The sequence below is a fragment of the Podarcis erhardii genome, assembly GCF_964252035.2.
Source record: "Podarcis erhardii genome assembly, chromosome: 14".
Classification (NCBI taxonomy): Eukaryota; Metazoa; Chordata; class Lepidosauria; order Squamata; family Lacertidae; genus Podarcis; species Podarcis erhardii.
In genome coordinates, this window is record NC_138503.1 from 13,916,887 (window position 1) to 13,933,946 (window position 17,060).

General features: G+C 41.8%; 1 protein-coding gene across 5 annotated transcripts in view; it reads right to left on the reverse strand.

Moving 5' to 3' along the window:
* FBN1 (fibrillin 1) overlaps positions 1 to 17,060 on the reverse strand; it is a 210,942-nt gene that overhangs the window by 96,778 nt on the left and 97,104 nt on the right. For all 5 annotated transcript variants that reach the window (XM_081838597.1, XM_081838595.1, XM_081838596.1 and 2 more), the window contains 4 exons: positions 13,643 to 13,768; positions 10,674 to 10,796; positions 2,216 to 2,338; positions 1,044 to 1,196 (listed from right to left, as the gene is read on the reverse strand). In XM_081838597.1, coding sequence (XP_081694723.1) covers positions 1,044 to 1,196; positions 2,216 to 2,338; positions 10,674 to 10,796; positions 13,643 to 13,768 — 525 coding nt within the window. The remainder of the gene's footprint in view (positions 1 to 1,043; positions 1,197 to 2,215; positions 2,339 to 10,673; positions 10,797 to 13,642; positions 13,769 to 17,060) is intronic.

The window sequence follows — 17,060 nt, forward strand, 5'->3', positions numbered from 1 at the left end:
AAAAATGCACAAGCTTCTCAAGGTACCTTTTCCTCAAAACCAGTGAGCCAATTTCAGTGCTAGACATTCCAGAATACTGTTTTTTCTGAGATATTTGGCCAAGAGGCTACAGTGGGGGGGGGGTTTAATTTTTAAAAATGCATACAATCTGAACAGAGCTTCCCTTTTTTGTGTGAGAGAGATATCTATAGATGATAGATAGATAGATAGATAGATAGATAGATAGATAGATAGATAGATAGATAGATAGATAAATAGATGATATAATGCATCCATAACATACAATCATAAATATATGTAAATTATTTGGCTTGTTCCATGTTCTGAAAAGAAACTGCAATACCTTGCAATACATTTTTGTTTCTCCTTCCTCTGTTCTCTGATGCATCTAATTTTAGACAGCAAAATCCCTGAGGCAGGGTACTGAGAAGCTTACAATATCTAATCCTTCATAAAGTGCCACACAAATTTATGGATTATTATTATTATTATTATTATCATTATCTGCCATTGGAACAAGATTTGTTGGAAATCTTGCCTAGCACAATTTGTGGTAACAGAAAAGACTCTTGTCACACATCAGGTTGAGATTTCTCTTCAAACACAGTGAATAAGAAGGCCATAAGCTGGGGAGGTGCAAACATTTTATGCACCTTTAAATGAATGCCAAATTTTATGTCATGAAGATACACAAATTTGAAAGTAAAGAAAAAACATATAAACCACAAAATATGTAGAAATGTACCAAAATAGAATCTGCAATTGACTTTCACTATAGGAATTCATACTATCAAATTCTAAGGAATATTCACTAGAAAAATTCATCGATCATGACCTATGCAGTTTCACAAGCAAACAGCTTTCCCCCTCAGCTGCTCAATACACTAAGTAGAGGTTTTTAAAAGTGCAGAGCAGTGTATAAGTCATGTAAGATTTTTAAAAGGTACCTACTATTAAGACATTATTAGAGTGTGGCCTGCTGTGGCAATTTTGAACACTTTTAAAATTATGACAGAAAGACGCAAATCTAAATCATGTTGTACCTGAACTTTGTGCGGGACAAGGCCGGCAAGGTTCTCCAAATGCATAATCAGTGTTGGCACAACAACATTCTGATTTAGTGACGGCTCCAGATAATGGTTTAACACATTGACCTCTCCTGTATTCACCATAGCATGTGCTTCGCATATGTGTATCTAAATGAGAGACAGAGAGAGAAATAGCCAATAAGATAACCAATTCAACAACAATAATGCCACAAAGTTGTAGAAAAAGGCCACACCGCTAAGGCTAGGTTTCATATACTGTTCTACACCTCGCCCCCAGCTTCTCCTCTTCTGCACCCCCCCCCCCGTTCCTTTTATTGTCTAAATGCTGAGCTATGGAAAACATTCATTACTGCCAAGCAAATAGGGTTTAAAAATATATATATTAAAAAATCCCCCACTGGTCTTAGTTATAATACATATGTTCTTGAAAAGTATTACTCCAAATGTAACAAGGCAAGTCTGACCAACTTTGGATAATCCCAGCTGCAGAACAAATGAAAAGGCTGTCAAGTAATTTAGCTTAACTTTAGATGCTTCAACCTCTTTGAGATACAACCTCCCTGAAGGCTTCACACTCTGCTTAATAAAACAATTCAGCTTCCTCTCTTTGCACTTTTTAGTCAAGGACTTAAAATGCAGAGGAAAGTCGGTTTTGCTTGGCTAGGGTGTGGTCTGAAGGCGTATGAAGCCACAACCTTGCTGAAACAAAAAGGGCCTCAATGGGTTTCTGCTGGGGAACCACACAAATGCATCCTCAGGTTCCACGATGAGCAAAAAGCAGGATATAACATGTCAAAAATTATGTTGCATAGTACCTATCTTGTTCTGTGTTTGTTAGGAAAGCAGGAGCACATGTTCTTGATCAGGCTTCCTCAACTTTGGCCCTCCAGATGTTTTGGTACTACAGTTCCCATCATCCCTGACCACTGGTCCTGCTAGCTAGGGATCATGGGAGTTGTAGGCCAAAAACATCTGGAGGGCCAAGGCTGAGGAAGCCTGGTCTTGATGGTCCCCTCATTGTAGAGACTCCCTTCTCACGGAGACTTACCAAAGACATATCCTAGCATAACACTTTTCTACCTGAGTCACAGACAGATGGCATGTTCTACAACTATTTGTGGTTTTTAATCTAGAACTGAATTGTAGCTGCCGGCATACACACTTACCAACACATACACGCCCATCCAGTCCAACGGCAAGGCCAGGGAGACATTCACATCGGAAGGAGCCTTCGGTATTCACACAGTGCCCATTCATGCATATTCCAGATGTCTCACACTCGTCAATGTCTGCCAAAGAACAGAATAGGTTACATAAGAAATTAAAAATTAAAGCAGTTTTCATTTACTTGAGCTGATATGTGCATATTCCATTTTGCTTATTCATAGTGTATCCAGATAAAAGAGAAAAGGGAATTCATTCAATAACTTGTTACTTAGCAAAAGTAACTTAAAACAACATTAGCTCATCCCATGAAACAAAAGCATAATTCAGAGGAAGCTGTCCCATTCTCTGAGCGGGATAATTATAAAACCTCCGAATTGAATGTTCCTCCTTCACAAAGGATATATTTTCATACAATCCCAGGAGAACAATAATCCAAAAACGAATGATACATATGCAAGAAAACTATGGGAGGGAGGAATAAAAACCATTTGGATAGTGTTTCACAAGAGGGCAAAAATTCTTAATTGCCAAATCTCTTTTCTATCTAGCTTAAATAGATGCTTGGTTCTCCCAGGACCTGGGAGTCACTTTGCAGAAGTGCCTGGCAGACAACACAGGCAGGATCCAACAGGGAGAAGCCTAGGAAGGACATACAGTCCCCTTCTTCGAGGTTTTAGAAATAAGGTTGAAATCTGACAGGAGTTATGCTGAAGTAGGCCTATAATGTGAAGGAATAAAAGTGTACCCTGGCCAAAAAAAACTTTGGTCAATAAAACCCTCAACAACTATTGAAATATGGCAACCCTATATATACTCTATTGATCACTGTGCTCTACAGGAGATACCATCTTATCAGAAGGTCCATTTTGAATGCTAGAGGAATTGGGCCTTTAGTGTTGTGGCACCAACCCACCTAGTGATACACCGGTACTTATCTCAGTCTGCATTGGAAGTATTTTTAAATGTTTGTATTGTATGGAAAACAGAATTGTTTTCCATTGTATATTTTATTGTTGTAAGCCGCCCTGGGACCTTATAGGAAAAGTGAGGCAAGAAATGGAATGAATGGAATCAACAATCAGAAGCTGTTGAGGAGAGGGGTCAGGTGATGCCCAAAAGTATCTCAGTCAGTTTTATTCACTGATCTAAGCAACTACTGTGTGATTTCTCCTGCTGGATTTTAACAAATTTTATTACATTGTTTTACTCTGTATTGCTTTTAAAAGTGCTATTTGTGTTATATAGTCATACCTCAGCTCCCAAGCACCTTGGGAGTCAAATGTTCTGGTTCCTGAACGATTGAAAACTGAAAGTGAGTGTTTCGGTTTTTGAACGTTCTTTTGGAAGCCAGACGTCCAACGGGGCTTCTGGGGCTTCCGATTGGCTGCAGGAAGTTTCTGCAGCCAATCAGAAGCCACGCTTTGGAAGTCGAACGGATTTCCAGAACGGATTCTGTTTGACTTCCGAGGTATGACTGTAATATTATTTTCACAAAGAACACTTTTTAGTGATCTAAGCTCAATGGACTGGTAAGTGCTCTGTGAAACTGTTCCTTCTGATGATTGTGGACCACCTCTGCCTTGCCCACAACTTGGGTGGCTGGGTCTAATTGTGTCTGTCATAGACAGCAAGCTGGTACAAGCTTTTTGGGTGCAGTTCAGACATAGGAAGTTTCCTTGGAATGAGTGAGCCCATTGGTCCATCTAGTGGTTTCATTGCCAGCCCTACTTGGGAGATCCTGAGGTTGAACCTGAGACTTTCTGCATGTAAAGCAGATGCTCTATAACTGAGCTATGGGCCCTTCCACCAAAGATCCTAAGTTTAATCCCTGGCATATCCAGGTAGGGCGGGGGTAGACTCCTGTCGGAAACCCTGGATAGCTGCTGCCAGCCAATAAAGTAAAGGGACCCCTGACCATTAGGTCCAGTCGTGGCCGACTCTGGGGTTGTGGCACTCATCTCGCTTTATTGGCCAAGGGAGCCGGCATACAGCTTCCGGGTCATGTGGCCAGCATGACTAAGCTGCTTCTGGCGAACCAGAGCAGCACACGGAAACACTGTTTACCTTCCTGCCGGAGTGGTACCTATTTATCTACTTGCACTTTGACGTGCTTTCGAACTGCCAGATTGGCAGGAGCAGGGACCGAGCAACGGGAGCTCACCCCGTCGCGGGGATTCGAACAGACGACCTTCTGATAGGCAAGTCCTAGACTCCGTGGTTTAACCAACAGCGCCACCCGCGTCCCTTATACTACCAATAAAAAGGCACTTTCCTCCATTCCTATGGCAAATATGTAGGATATTCTGTTTGGGGCAGGCGGTTAGGGCAACCAACACCGTGCCTTTCAGGTGTTGTGGAATACAATTCCCATCAGCCTCAGCCAGCATGACCAACATCCATGGATGAATGGAATTGTAGCCTGAAACATCTGCAGGGCATAACATTGGCTGCTTCTGTGTTTGAGGTCTTCCAACTTCACATAATTTTGCCTTTGTTCTGCAACACTGTACCACACAGCATGTCCCCCAGCATTTACCAAATTGGAAAACGATTTGGTACCAATCGCTCTTTGAATTCGTATGCCAAATTACTCAAGCTTTTGAAAAAAAAAACCTGTGTCCCAGCAGGAAGCAAACAACATTTTTTCCCCTGCTATAGTAATCATCTACTTTTCTATAAAAAAAACCCTAAGGATTAAAGAAGGGGATATTTTTGAAATATTGTGTGGGAGGATGTGTAACATTTCACAATGTAATCACATCGTAACAGCTCGCCTTAATATACACAAAAATCGGCATGTGTGACATTTTCTTCTTTTCACCCCTCAACCTTAAAAGGGCAAGTACAGAGCAAAACACCTCTGTGTTTTACTTAGCTTGTGTTGTTTGGCACCAAGAATTGTGCTGCTGATCCAAGAGTTGGTGTTCTGATTGTATTTTAATATATGTATGCCTAAGACACATTAACATCCAACCTCCTGCCTTGGGCCAGAAAGGTGAACAAATTAAGCCTTTCTGCAGTTTCCAAATTGGCCATTATCTTAACGTTTTATTTGCCTCTATTCAAACAATAAATGGATTTTAAAAGGTGAGCCCTAGGGCCAAACTGCAAAGGCCTTTTTTATTTTATCAAGCTTTCAGCGTTGGTTAAAATTGTGTCCCTGTTTTTCATGCTGCGTTGTTTCATCCTACTCGTGGTTTTATTGTAGTACAAGCACCCCCTGATTTGCATGGGGGTTGTGTTCCTGGCCCCTGCACACGTCAGCAAAGCACGCATAAGCCCACCCTGCCCCATTCTGGGTCCAAAAGGACCTACGAGTCAGCAGTCATGCATCAACTGAACACACACAAAATGGTCACTGCCTGTATATTGATTACCACCCTTACACATATGGCTCTCAAACTATATGCTGATCTCCGTCAGCAATTTCTAGATCAACTCTGTATCCCCAAATGGAAACCAGAGTCGGAGGTCATACATTTTCTATTACTAGGGAATGATCAGGAGCTCACCAAGTTAGTGGCTAAATATCTCTATTTGGTTTTTCATCGTTGAAATACACTGCAGACGTCTGATCTCCCTGGAGACCAAGAGATGTGATGATAGACTGCTCTGCCTCCTCCTTTCTTTTAGCAAATGTTTTGTGCCACAGGGGAAGTGGTAATTCTGTATTGATTTGTTTTGGATGTTTGTATGTGATGCTAATAAAAGGTTTGATGATGATGTTGATTAGAGCAATTTGAACTGTTTCTATTGTGTTTTCTTTGTTTTGTGAACTTTTTCTGTATGCCACTTTGAGTTTATTTTATACAGAAAAAGTGGAATATAAATTCCTGTATTAAAAATGCATGGACAAAATGTGGTCCCAAGAAGGTAGAAACCTTAGCTGTTGCTTATCTTCAAGCATAGCAGAATCCCACTACTCACAAATCTGGGGACGGGTTTGTTTGTTTTTTAATGAGAAGGATAGAAGTATGAAGTGTCTCTCAAATCTCGGCTCTTCAAATCTCTGGAGACAGAACGGCCTAAATGGTCCAGAAGTCTAGACTTGAACACATTTACGTGCTTAACACTTTGACTATAAGGCTTTCTACAAGCGTTGAAAGTTATAAGAAGGGGGAAGCACTATAAAACAGTTCCAGTTTTCAACAGGAATTATTAGCTGAACAGCTTGCCATTTTGGAAAAAAATCAAAATACCGTATTTTTCGCTCTATAACACGCACCAGACCATAACACGCACATAGTTTTTAGAGGAGGAAAACAAGAAAAAAAATATTCTAAATGAAACAGTGGATGTATGATTTTTGTGGTTCATGCTGTGGCCACAGACAGGTGATCTGACAGTGAGTTTGGAGTAGCCTAATGCAAAAATCCTGAGGATCCATGTGGATGCATGCTTTGTAACCACGTTTTTGCACCACTGTGACCCTAGGCAACAGTGGGTGCGTGATTTTTCTGGTGCAAGATGTAGCCATGAACATGCTATGTGATCTGATGGTGAATTTGGGGTGACCCAATGCAAAAATCCTGAGGATCCATGTGGATCCATGCTTTGTAACCACGTTTTTGCACCACTGTGACCCTAGGCAACAGTGGGTGCGTGTTTTTTTGGTGCAAGATGTAGCCATGGACATGCTATGTGATCTGATGGTGAATTTGGGGTGACCCAATGCAAAAATCCTGAGGATCCATGTGGATCCGTGCTTTGTAACCACGTTTTTGCACCATTGTGGCCCCAGGCCACAGTGGGTGCCTGATTTTTTTGGTGCAGGCTGTAGCCATGGACATGCTATGTTATCTGATGGTGAATTTGGGGTGACCCAGTGCAAAGATCCTGTGGATCCATGCTTTGTAACCATGTTTTTGCACCATTGCAGCCCCAGGCAACAGTGGGTGCGTGATTTTTTTGGTACAGACTGTAGCCATGGACATGTAATGTGATCTGATGGTGAATTTGGGGTGACCCAATGCAAAAATCCTGAGGATCCATGTGGATCCGTGCTTTGTCACCACGTTTTAAATGGGGAGGGAAGGAAAAACACAGAAGGGACAAGAAGCACAAGAGGGGTGTGCGGAGAAGCAGCTGGCTAAGAATGCAGGGGAGGAGCTTAACGGGGTGGGGGGGGAGGAAAGGAAGGCAAAAGTCCCCCCCCCCAAGCCAGCCTTCTCTCTCTCTCTCCCATCTGCATGTTTTACAGCTGCCTGTGAGTCCCTAGAGCACGGAGAGGAGGAGGTGGTGGGCTGGAGCCTGCACGCAGTGTGACTAGGAAAGAATTAGAAGGAAGGACTCGATCCTTTCCTTAACCCTCTGCTTGCCAGGAGGGCAGGGGATTCCCTGCTCTTTGTTGAGTTTGAGCAAACGCAGCAACAGAAGCAGGTGGGCAGTAAGACCCTGAGGCAGAATGCAGGAAAGCAGCAGCTTCTGCCTTCCCTCCGCCCGACCACCCGATCTGATTTTTGCCTGATTTTTGCCTATTTTTGCCCCTGCGCTCCGGCGAGTCAGCTCCAGGGACCACACATTCGCTCAATAACACGCACAGACATTTCCCCTTACTTTTTAGGAGAAAAAATCTGCGTGTTATAGAGCGAAATTTACGGTACTTCTCATTTGATGCACTGCTGCTAGGCACACCTTTTTGGAAGAATACTCTCTCCCATTTGGCTTTGAAACACTGAACTGAGCACGGGAGTTTCTCTCTATGAATGTGATGTCTCTTTATGTTGAATGGTTTCAATGCTTTCACTTGTTTGCTTGTTTCAAATCCAAACAAATTCACTCATTGTTTAAGTCCCAAACTAAATGCTTATGAAACACATCCCCACTGGCATCATCTACTATTACCGGTGCCAGAAACAGGGTAAAGGTAAAGGTACCCCTGCCCATACGGGCCAGTCTTGACAGACTCTAGGGTTGTGCGCTCATCTCACTTAAGAGGTTGGGGGCCAGCGCTGTCCGAAGACACTTCCGGGTCACGTGGCCAGCGTGACGAAGCTGCTCTGGTGAGCCGGCACCAGCGCAGCACACGGAAACGCCGTTTACCTTCCCGCTATAAAGCGGTACCTATTTATCTACTTGCACTTAGGGGTGCTTTCGAACTGCTAGGTGGGCAGGAGCCGGGACTGAACGACGGGAGCTCACCCCGCCGCGGGGATTCAAACCGCCGACCATACGATCGGCAAGTCCTAGGCACTGAGGTTTTACCCACAGCGCCACCCGCCACAGTGTAGTTTGTACTATATATTTACAAAGGTAAAAATACATGAACAACTTTCTGACCCAAAGGTTAACCCTTTTACCAATATACTAGCACTGCAGTATCAGCTCTGCAAATGCAGGGATAAAAATACTGCCCTACGTTACAGGCCCGCTGCACTGAAATCAAGTGCTTTCAATGTTTGAAGCATGCTGTTATTCGTAGTAGTCTGTTTTATTATGTGCCAGACTTACGACAATATTAAAAATCAGAAAGTAACAGCAGACAAGAAGCAATGTTTTATTTGCTATTATTATTACCAAACTATTTTTAGACCATTATGTGAGGGACTAAAACTCACTGAGCTGGGGACTATTCACTAGTTGACCTGCTATGGAGCCATAGATTCCACAGCAGAGAGCTGGAACATCTGAGAGCCGGGGGGGGGGGGCTTGTAACATCTTTGCTCCAGCATCACTTCCTGCATCTGCCACCAGAGAAAGGGGTTCTGAGAGACAGCAGCAACAGCCAACCAGTGAGGAAGTCCTAGTTAGTGTGGGACTAACACCTAGCTGCTTCAACAGTCAGTTCTAGGCTCCCGAATAACATCCGTTGGCACACTGGAGAACAGGGATGGTGGAGAGCAAAACCTTATATATACCTTTGCCCTGCTGTAGTGACTATTGCATCGTTGTCTGTTTTACTGTGTTTAAAATATATTGTAAGATGCCTTAAGAACTTTGTTTAGCGGGTGGGGTATAAAAACGGCTAAATAATTAAATTACTCGTTCAAAAACATATCTCAGTGGTTATGATTTAAAACAATGATATGCACCATTCAAACATTCACTATAAATCTTTTAAGTATCAATATTAAGTCTATTTGCTGTCTGGATCCTAGACACAGATCCTCACTGCCAGATGCAATAGGCAATATGGTTTAAACTGAGTTAAGGTGCAATCCTATGCATGTTTATTCAGATCTTTCTCGCTGTGTTCAATGAAATTTGCAAAGCATTTTTCCTTAGGAGTAGGTATCAATGGGATTTATTCCCACAGAAGTGGGTATAAGAATTTAGCCACTCAGGCAAGGGTGCAGAAGACTTCAGAGGAGTAATGCAATTCCGTGCATGTTTACTCAGAAGCAAGTCCCACTGTTTTTAATGCTGATAGGTGTGCCAAATACTGCAACCTTAATAGTTCTTTTTCAAAGCAGGCTAACAAAGCCATTACATCCTGTTGGTTCCTTGCAACTCTTTGGGGAGTGAAGTGTCACGTGTGATACAGGCTAGCTTACCTGGGGGATTTCAAACCTCTCATATTGTCAACAAACCTTTCTACTGATGCCTCAATCCCTGAAGCTAAAACATTTGTATTTTATGAAAAGAAAAATCTGTTTTAAAATTGGCTCATTTTTAAATTTATTTTTTACTACTTGCTCCTGTTTCTGGTTAGTGCTTACAAACCTGGAAAATGGGACAAATTAGAATTATAAGCACTTGATTCCTTATGGCATAAGAATGAAAGTACAGTGTAATGACATCATGTAGCGTTTATTTGCTGGTTCTTTAGTTCACTGTGGGGGAATACACAGCTGCTATAGCAAAATGAGAGCAAGCTATTGCGATGTGATCCCTTGCTTGGAGCTAGAAATGAGGCTCTTAAGCAAAGAAATATACCACTTGGAAAGTCATGGTTTACATCACAGGACCCTGGGAACTGGTGTTTGTTAAGGGTGCTGACAGTTGTTAGGAGACCCTGATCCTCCTTCACAGAGCTATAATTTCCATAGTGGTTTAACAGTCAAACTCTCTTCCTAGGGAAATTTGGGGGTCGTAGCTCTGAGAGAATTTTCAGCATTCATTACTACAACCTTATTTAGGCACATGAGATAAAGCAGGGGAAGCAGAAGAAGAAACTAGATTTTTCTTTTTTTGTTTTCCCTTTTCTTTGTCAACTGCTAGACACTGTAATGCGCCATCAGGAACACAGGAAATGCCCTGGGAAAATAAGGGTCCTACTGGCCAGGCTATCCCTGTAATCAACATGGGAATCCATCTATGTGGACTAATTATCAGGCACTGGTCTGATGTCAAGTCATATGGATGGATAGAAACCAGCCTTGGCTAAAGTACCTTACTGAAGGGGACAGGTCAGGACACCAGAAATGCTCATGCTATAACCAACACCACCACATCATAGCATCATATATCTCATCACAAATATATAGCACATGGTGCCATTTGCAGTTGAGTTCTTACCTCTGCAGTAACGTCCATCTGAAGCTAGCTGAAAGCCAGGTTTGCAAATGCACTTGAAACTTCCATCTTCATTGATGCACATCCCATTAAGGCACATATTCCGTATGCTACATTCATCCATATCTATAAAATCATGGAGAAAAGCAGACATTCATCATGTTGATTAGATATGCATGAAAGTGTTAACCTGAGCCCTGAACTGAAGTTACCAGAGTGGGTGCAGCTGGGCAGGTCCACAGCATCCTCTCTATCTCTTTATGCAATGCAACATGGCTCCCCGCAAGTGAACATAATCTCTCTAAAATGATATTTTAAAGCCTGTATCTTTGCTAACCCAAAGATTGTACGGTCCTTTTTGCAAGGAAACCACGTTTCTTTTAAAGTCATTTGGAAACTTTTTTTCATCTTTGTTTAACTGCCAGCAGATGGAGATTTGTTTGCTGTAACTTCTGGAAACTGTGATTAAAATATTATTTGCAAAGCCAAGTATCTGTGATTTATTCTAGCCTAAGTATTTTCATGGGGACCATTTGTTTAAAGGTGGATGGGGGCAGATGTAAATCTAAGCAAGTTTTTAATGTGTTTGCAGCAATCGCCATTGTCCTTAACTCTGCTACAGGAGGTTTTCCCAAACCTCTCTCTTCAACAGTCAGTGCCTGGATTTAACAAGTGATTCCATTCTTCTGGTAATTACATAGCAGGAAGGGGCTTAATGGGCATGGTTTATATTACCACCCAACTTGCCAAACTTTGCCTTGCAAAGAGACGTTTATACACATAATATCCTGACATGGAATGTTGTATAGCACACTGGCTATCAAAGATGAGGTCAACCAGGAGTGCTATTGCACACACACAAAAAAACAAGTTACAAGAATACAAGATATATGGCCTGATCCTCTGCACACTTACTTAGAAGAAACTCACAATGAATTCAACATGCTTACTCAATGTAAATTAGCATAGGATTGTAGCCCCTGTTGACAGTATTTCCTATCTTTCTATTCGGTCCTTCATCTATTTAAACAAATAGATGAAATACAGAATCATGTTTGGCCAAAAGAAATCCAAGTTCAGAGTGTAGATCAAATTCACAGCCAAAAAGACTTAACTCTTAATATCTTCATTTATGTACTGCGTGGCTTTAGACAGGTATATGATTGAATTTGGGCATGGAAACTGGGCCATTATAGTGTAACAGAGACAATTACTTCAGAAGCTGACGCAATTCAATATGCTCACAGACATTTTGGCAGCGTTCTTAGTGGAATGAAAAATGTTTTAGCAGATTGTTCTCTGCATTTCACTGGTTCTCATTACCGTTAACACATGGGATTTGGTGGGGTGGGGCAGATGTTAGACTGAAAGGCTATGATGGGTTTCCAGATATATATTTCAGTGATATGGATATGCAGATATGATACCCAAAAGCAGCCTGAACTTTTGATCATTCCCCCACAAAAGTAGGATTAAATACAGATTTCTAAAAGGTCTGTCTCTACCAAGGATTAACAAAAATTACTACTAGCAGTTACCTCTAGATCATAATGACATTAGAACTATATTTGAGACCAAGATACTTCTCTTAATACTGCAGCTGTCTTGCATTGAAATTACTCCTCTAGACATGGCATGTTTACTTTTCACTTACATTCTAAATCAGACAAAAATAATTTATGATTTTTTAAAATGTGTATCTATCCCAAGTAGGAATGTTGGCATTAAATCTTCAAGCTGAATCACTAAGATAATATTCTGCCAAAAATGTTTCTACAACCAGTGCCTGAAATTCTTTTTAATGTATGAACAGATCATTGGAAACTCTCCCAAGAACCTTGGGAAATATGATAAAAGAACATTCTCTTTTCTTCTTTTAAAGGTTAAGGGTCTAGGAGGTAAGAACACATCAAATTATGTTTACATTTCCTAAAAGAGAGGCAACTCTTTAAAGCTCAGGAAATGTTGCAATAAGATCCCATCAGGCATGTTAATTACTCAATATAGCTACAAGTTCATGATACGGCTAGTACAGACCTCTCAAGGGCATACTGTCCACGACAGGCTAGAGCACAGTTTCAAACTAAGGTCTCCAGCTGTTCTTGGACTGCAGTTCCCATCATCCCTAGCTAGCAGGACCAGTGGTCAGGGGTGATGGGAACTGTAGTCTAAAAAAAACATCTGGAGACCCAAGTTTGGGAAACACTGGGCTAGAGGGAAGTACTAATTGTCTTGCAGAAACCACGTCAGGCATTGCTAATGGGGCTCTATAACTGGGCATGCAAAGTTGTTCACAGGAGGTTGTATCCAATGTTAGTTCTACTTGAAGTAATCCCACTAAACTTAATGGTTTACACACTTAGCTGTTTTCTTGGGCTTTCCAGGCACAGGCCTGTGCTTTAAAGCTTTGTGTCCAAGCACTATTTATTTATTTATTTATTTATTTAGCCAAAGACTATTCCCCACAAAAATCCGGCTCTTTTTGAAAGCTGAAGCACAACAAATGGCAATTTGGGTTTTCAGTGGGTTTGCTCTGATTCAGAGGTAAAGAGTGAGTTTTCACGGGGAAAGCTAAAGAGCAAACCAAAAAACCAGGAGAACCATTATGCCAACAAGGAAGTCCTCCAAGTCTTATAAAAGCTTATAGTTCCAGTGTGTTCCTTGGCCTGAGTCATGAGGAGACCACACTCATAGGAGCCTGGCCAGACAATGCTTTGCTGGCTATCCCTTTCTGAACTCTTCCTTAGCTGCTCACCTATGAAACAGTTGTGAAACTTCTGGAAAATATTGCTAGGAGTTGGAAAGAGGATATAGGGCCTCTATACAGGACTATGATTTCAAACACCATATAGTTTTTACTGATAAGCTGCCTACTTGCCCTGCGATAGGACAGCCCGTGTACACATTCACACAAAGGCAGTTATTACACGGATAAAAGGAAGAATACTCTTAAGAAATTAGATGACCCTAACCTTCACAGTTTCTCCCATCAGCCGACACATGAAAGCCAGCATTGCAAACACAGTGGAAGCTGCCGTCTGTGTTTATGCACCGACCATTGTTACATATCCGGCCATTCTGCAAGCATTCATCAATATCTGGAACAGAAGAAAATGAAGATGTAAATCTAACAATGGTGCTTATTTGCATGTGTGTGTGGATGTGTGTGTGGGAGAGAGAGAGAGAGAGAGAGGTTGGTTTAATTGACTGAATTGCCTAGAAGCTACAAAAACAATCAAACCAAAGTCGAGCACATTTAAATTTTGCTGCCTTTTATGGGTGAAATTCGAACACATGCTTTGAATCTTTACCACTTGAATCAATGGTTTTTTTAAGTGTAACATGCACACTGTGATGTTGGAAATCAGGTCTGCCCATCCAGTTAAGGACAGTACACTTGTTCTGTTCTTGCTACATCTAAGGTGGCATGAAGTCAAAAGTTTCCCAAAAGTGACTCCCCCTGACTCCATTAAGAGACAGCATTCCAGGCCATCCCACCAGGCTATGGACAGGAAGCACTCTTTACTTGTGTTGCAATAATCTGCTTATCACGTTCGTACTGCACCCTTCCTCCAAGTTGTTTAGGGCAGCATTGACGGGACTATTCCCTATAATCGCAAAATGCAATCCCAGGGTCTATAATCACTAGCTCCAGATCACTGAACAGAAAGAACAGGATGAAACTGCCAAGTCCAGTTTCTATCCAGCAACACTCATATTGCTTGTGGTGGGAAAGTTTCATTAAATCATACGTTTAAAGTGAATAATGCCAGGTAGGTGGGGGGGAGGACCCCACTATTTAATAGTTGGTGACAGATGTACCGAATTTTTCGTTCTATAAGATGCACTTTTCCCCTTCTAAAAAGTAAGGGGAAATGTGTGTGCGTCTTATGGAGCGAATGCAGGCTGTACAGCTTTCGCTGAAGCCAGGAGAGCTTCAGCGAAACGGAGAGAAACTGAGCCCCTTTCATTTCTCCTCCCGCTCTGCTGGAGAGGCGCTGAGCAGAGAGGGAGAGAATTTTTTTTCTTGTTCTCCTCCTCTAAAACTAGGTGCGTCTTATGGTCGGGTGCGTCTTATGGAGTGAAGAATACAGTAATATTTTTAAAGCAGTGGGGCATTCACTGACCCAGACATCTCTTGCATCTCCAGCGTCAAACTCTGAAACAAACAGTTTTGCATGTTTGTTGCATAAAACAGCTGTGGATGGCACTAGATGAATGTATGGCTAAATTGATTGATATACACACAGTGCTTATATTTTTTAAGTCTGCTAAAGCATATGGGGCAGGGGGTAAGAAAGACATCTCCATGAATTTTCCTAATCCTCTTTTAAGACCCTCCAGGTTAGTGGCCATCACTGCCTCCTGCAGAAGTGAGTTCCATAGTTTATGCACTGTGTGAATAAGTACCTTCTTTTATCTGTCCTGAATCTCCCTACATTCATCTTTGTTAGATGGGCTCGAATTCAAGTGTTAGGAGAAAGGGAGAAAGACTTTTCTCTATCCATTTCCTCCATGCCATGCATAATTTTATAAACTTCTATCATGCCACCTCTTGCTTGCCTTTTTGCTAAACTAAAAAGTGTGTGCTTTCCTCATAGGTGAGTTGCTTCATCCCCTCGATCATTTTGGCTGCCCTTCTCTGAACCTTTTCCAACTGTACAATATCCTTTTTGAGCTGAGGTGACCAGAACTGTACACGGTATTCCCAAAGCAGTCTCGCCATTGATTTGCATAACAGCATTATTATATTGGTAGTTTTATTTTCCTTTCCTAATGAACCTTAGCATGGAATCTTCCTTTTTCACGGCGGCCACACACTGAGTCGACTGCCGAGCGATGAGGATTGGAGGAACATACACAGGGACACAAGGCAAACTGCAGTTGATATGACTGGGGGGAGGGAATTGCATAATTTTGCCCTTAAACACACAGAAAACAGATATGCATGGATGGAAACCATTGCCAGGTTTTGGGTCTTCTTCCTTTCTTTCCTCTTTTAGCCCTTACAATTAATCCAAAGTGGCCATTCGTATACTATTTTGCCTTTTCTGAATGTTCCACTGTACAACAATTTGCATGGCTGCTGTTCTTTTCATATAGCAAACAATTTGACTTCAGTGCTAGCAGTTTTCCTATCGGGCTTTTTGGCAAAATGACATGTCATTCTTGAGCCTCTCTCCTTCACTAGCAGCCAATAGTGCTTAGAGTTGTTTTCTCTAGGCTTCGTCTTTTAATTCTTTGTTTCTCTTTCATAACTCTTTAATCCCGCAGATATTTCTAGATCCGTGCTTTCCCTCTGCATGCCTACAATATTGTTATTTTTCTAAGCCAATCGTACAGTTTCCCCTAATTACATCTCCAAGCTTCAAACATAAAGTCAACAGGAGATAGTTTCATTCTGACTTCGCTCATATTTTCACAGTATGGCCACCCCATTCTTTTGCCACATACATGGTATAAAATAAACTAGAACTTTCTCTCTCATGTATAGCAGCAGAGATTTGCGGCAAGGGCCGCCTCTCCCCATATGAATTGCCCAGACCCCGTAATCATCACGAGGCACTTCTTCGACTGCCTTCTCGAGAGGTCCAGAGGGTGACAACCAAAGAACAGGCCATTTCTGCAGTGGCTCCCTGTTGTGGAATGCTCTCCGCAGGGAGGCTTGTCTGGCAACTTTGTTACATATCTTTAGGTGCTAGGCAAAAATGTTTCCTGATAACCAGGCATTTGGCTGATTAAACCATCTATGGCCTTTTGAATGTGTTTCTGGAAGGGTTGTTTTTTAAAAATGTATTTTGTGTTCTCATTTCGTATTTTGTGAACCACCCTGTGGTCTTCAGATGAAGGGTGGTATACAAATTTAATAAAAAATAAAATAAAAAGGATACCCAGCCCTTGTCTCCTTAAATGTCTCCAGGAAGCTGAAATGACCTAAGCACCACATATTGCTTAGAGATGGGTGCTCCAATCCCAAGGATAAAGCAACAACTAAAGAAGGGTGTGTTTTTTTATTCTGTGCTGAAGAAATCTGTCCTAAGGCATCCTTCCATGGCTCGTTTTGATCTCAACACTTAATCCCAAGAGTCTAACCTACCCTTCCTAGCCAAGAAAGCAAAGTTCTCAAGGATGGACTGAATTTTCCAGTTCCATTTCTGTTTGTATTTCAGCCATATTTCAGGATTGACACTGCTTTGGTTACCCTGGTGAACAATCTCTGCTGGGAGAGATACAAGGGAAGTGTAATCCCACTGATTCTCATGCTCTCAATGGTTGATACATTATTGATAATGAACTGGTGGCAGGAACAAGGAGTGGGGATGTCCTGTTTTGTAGAAGTTCTGCTCCAGTTTTGCAGACAGATTCCAGAAAGGTTCTATCTTTTATGCT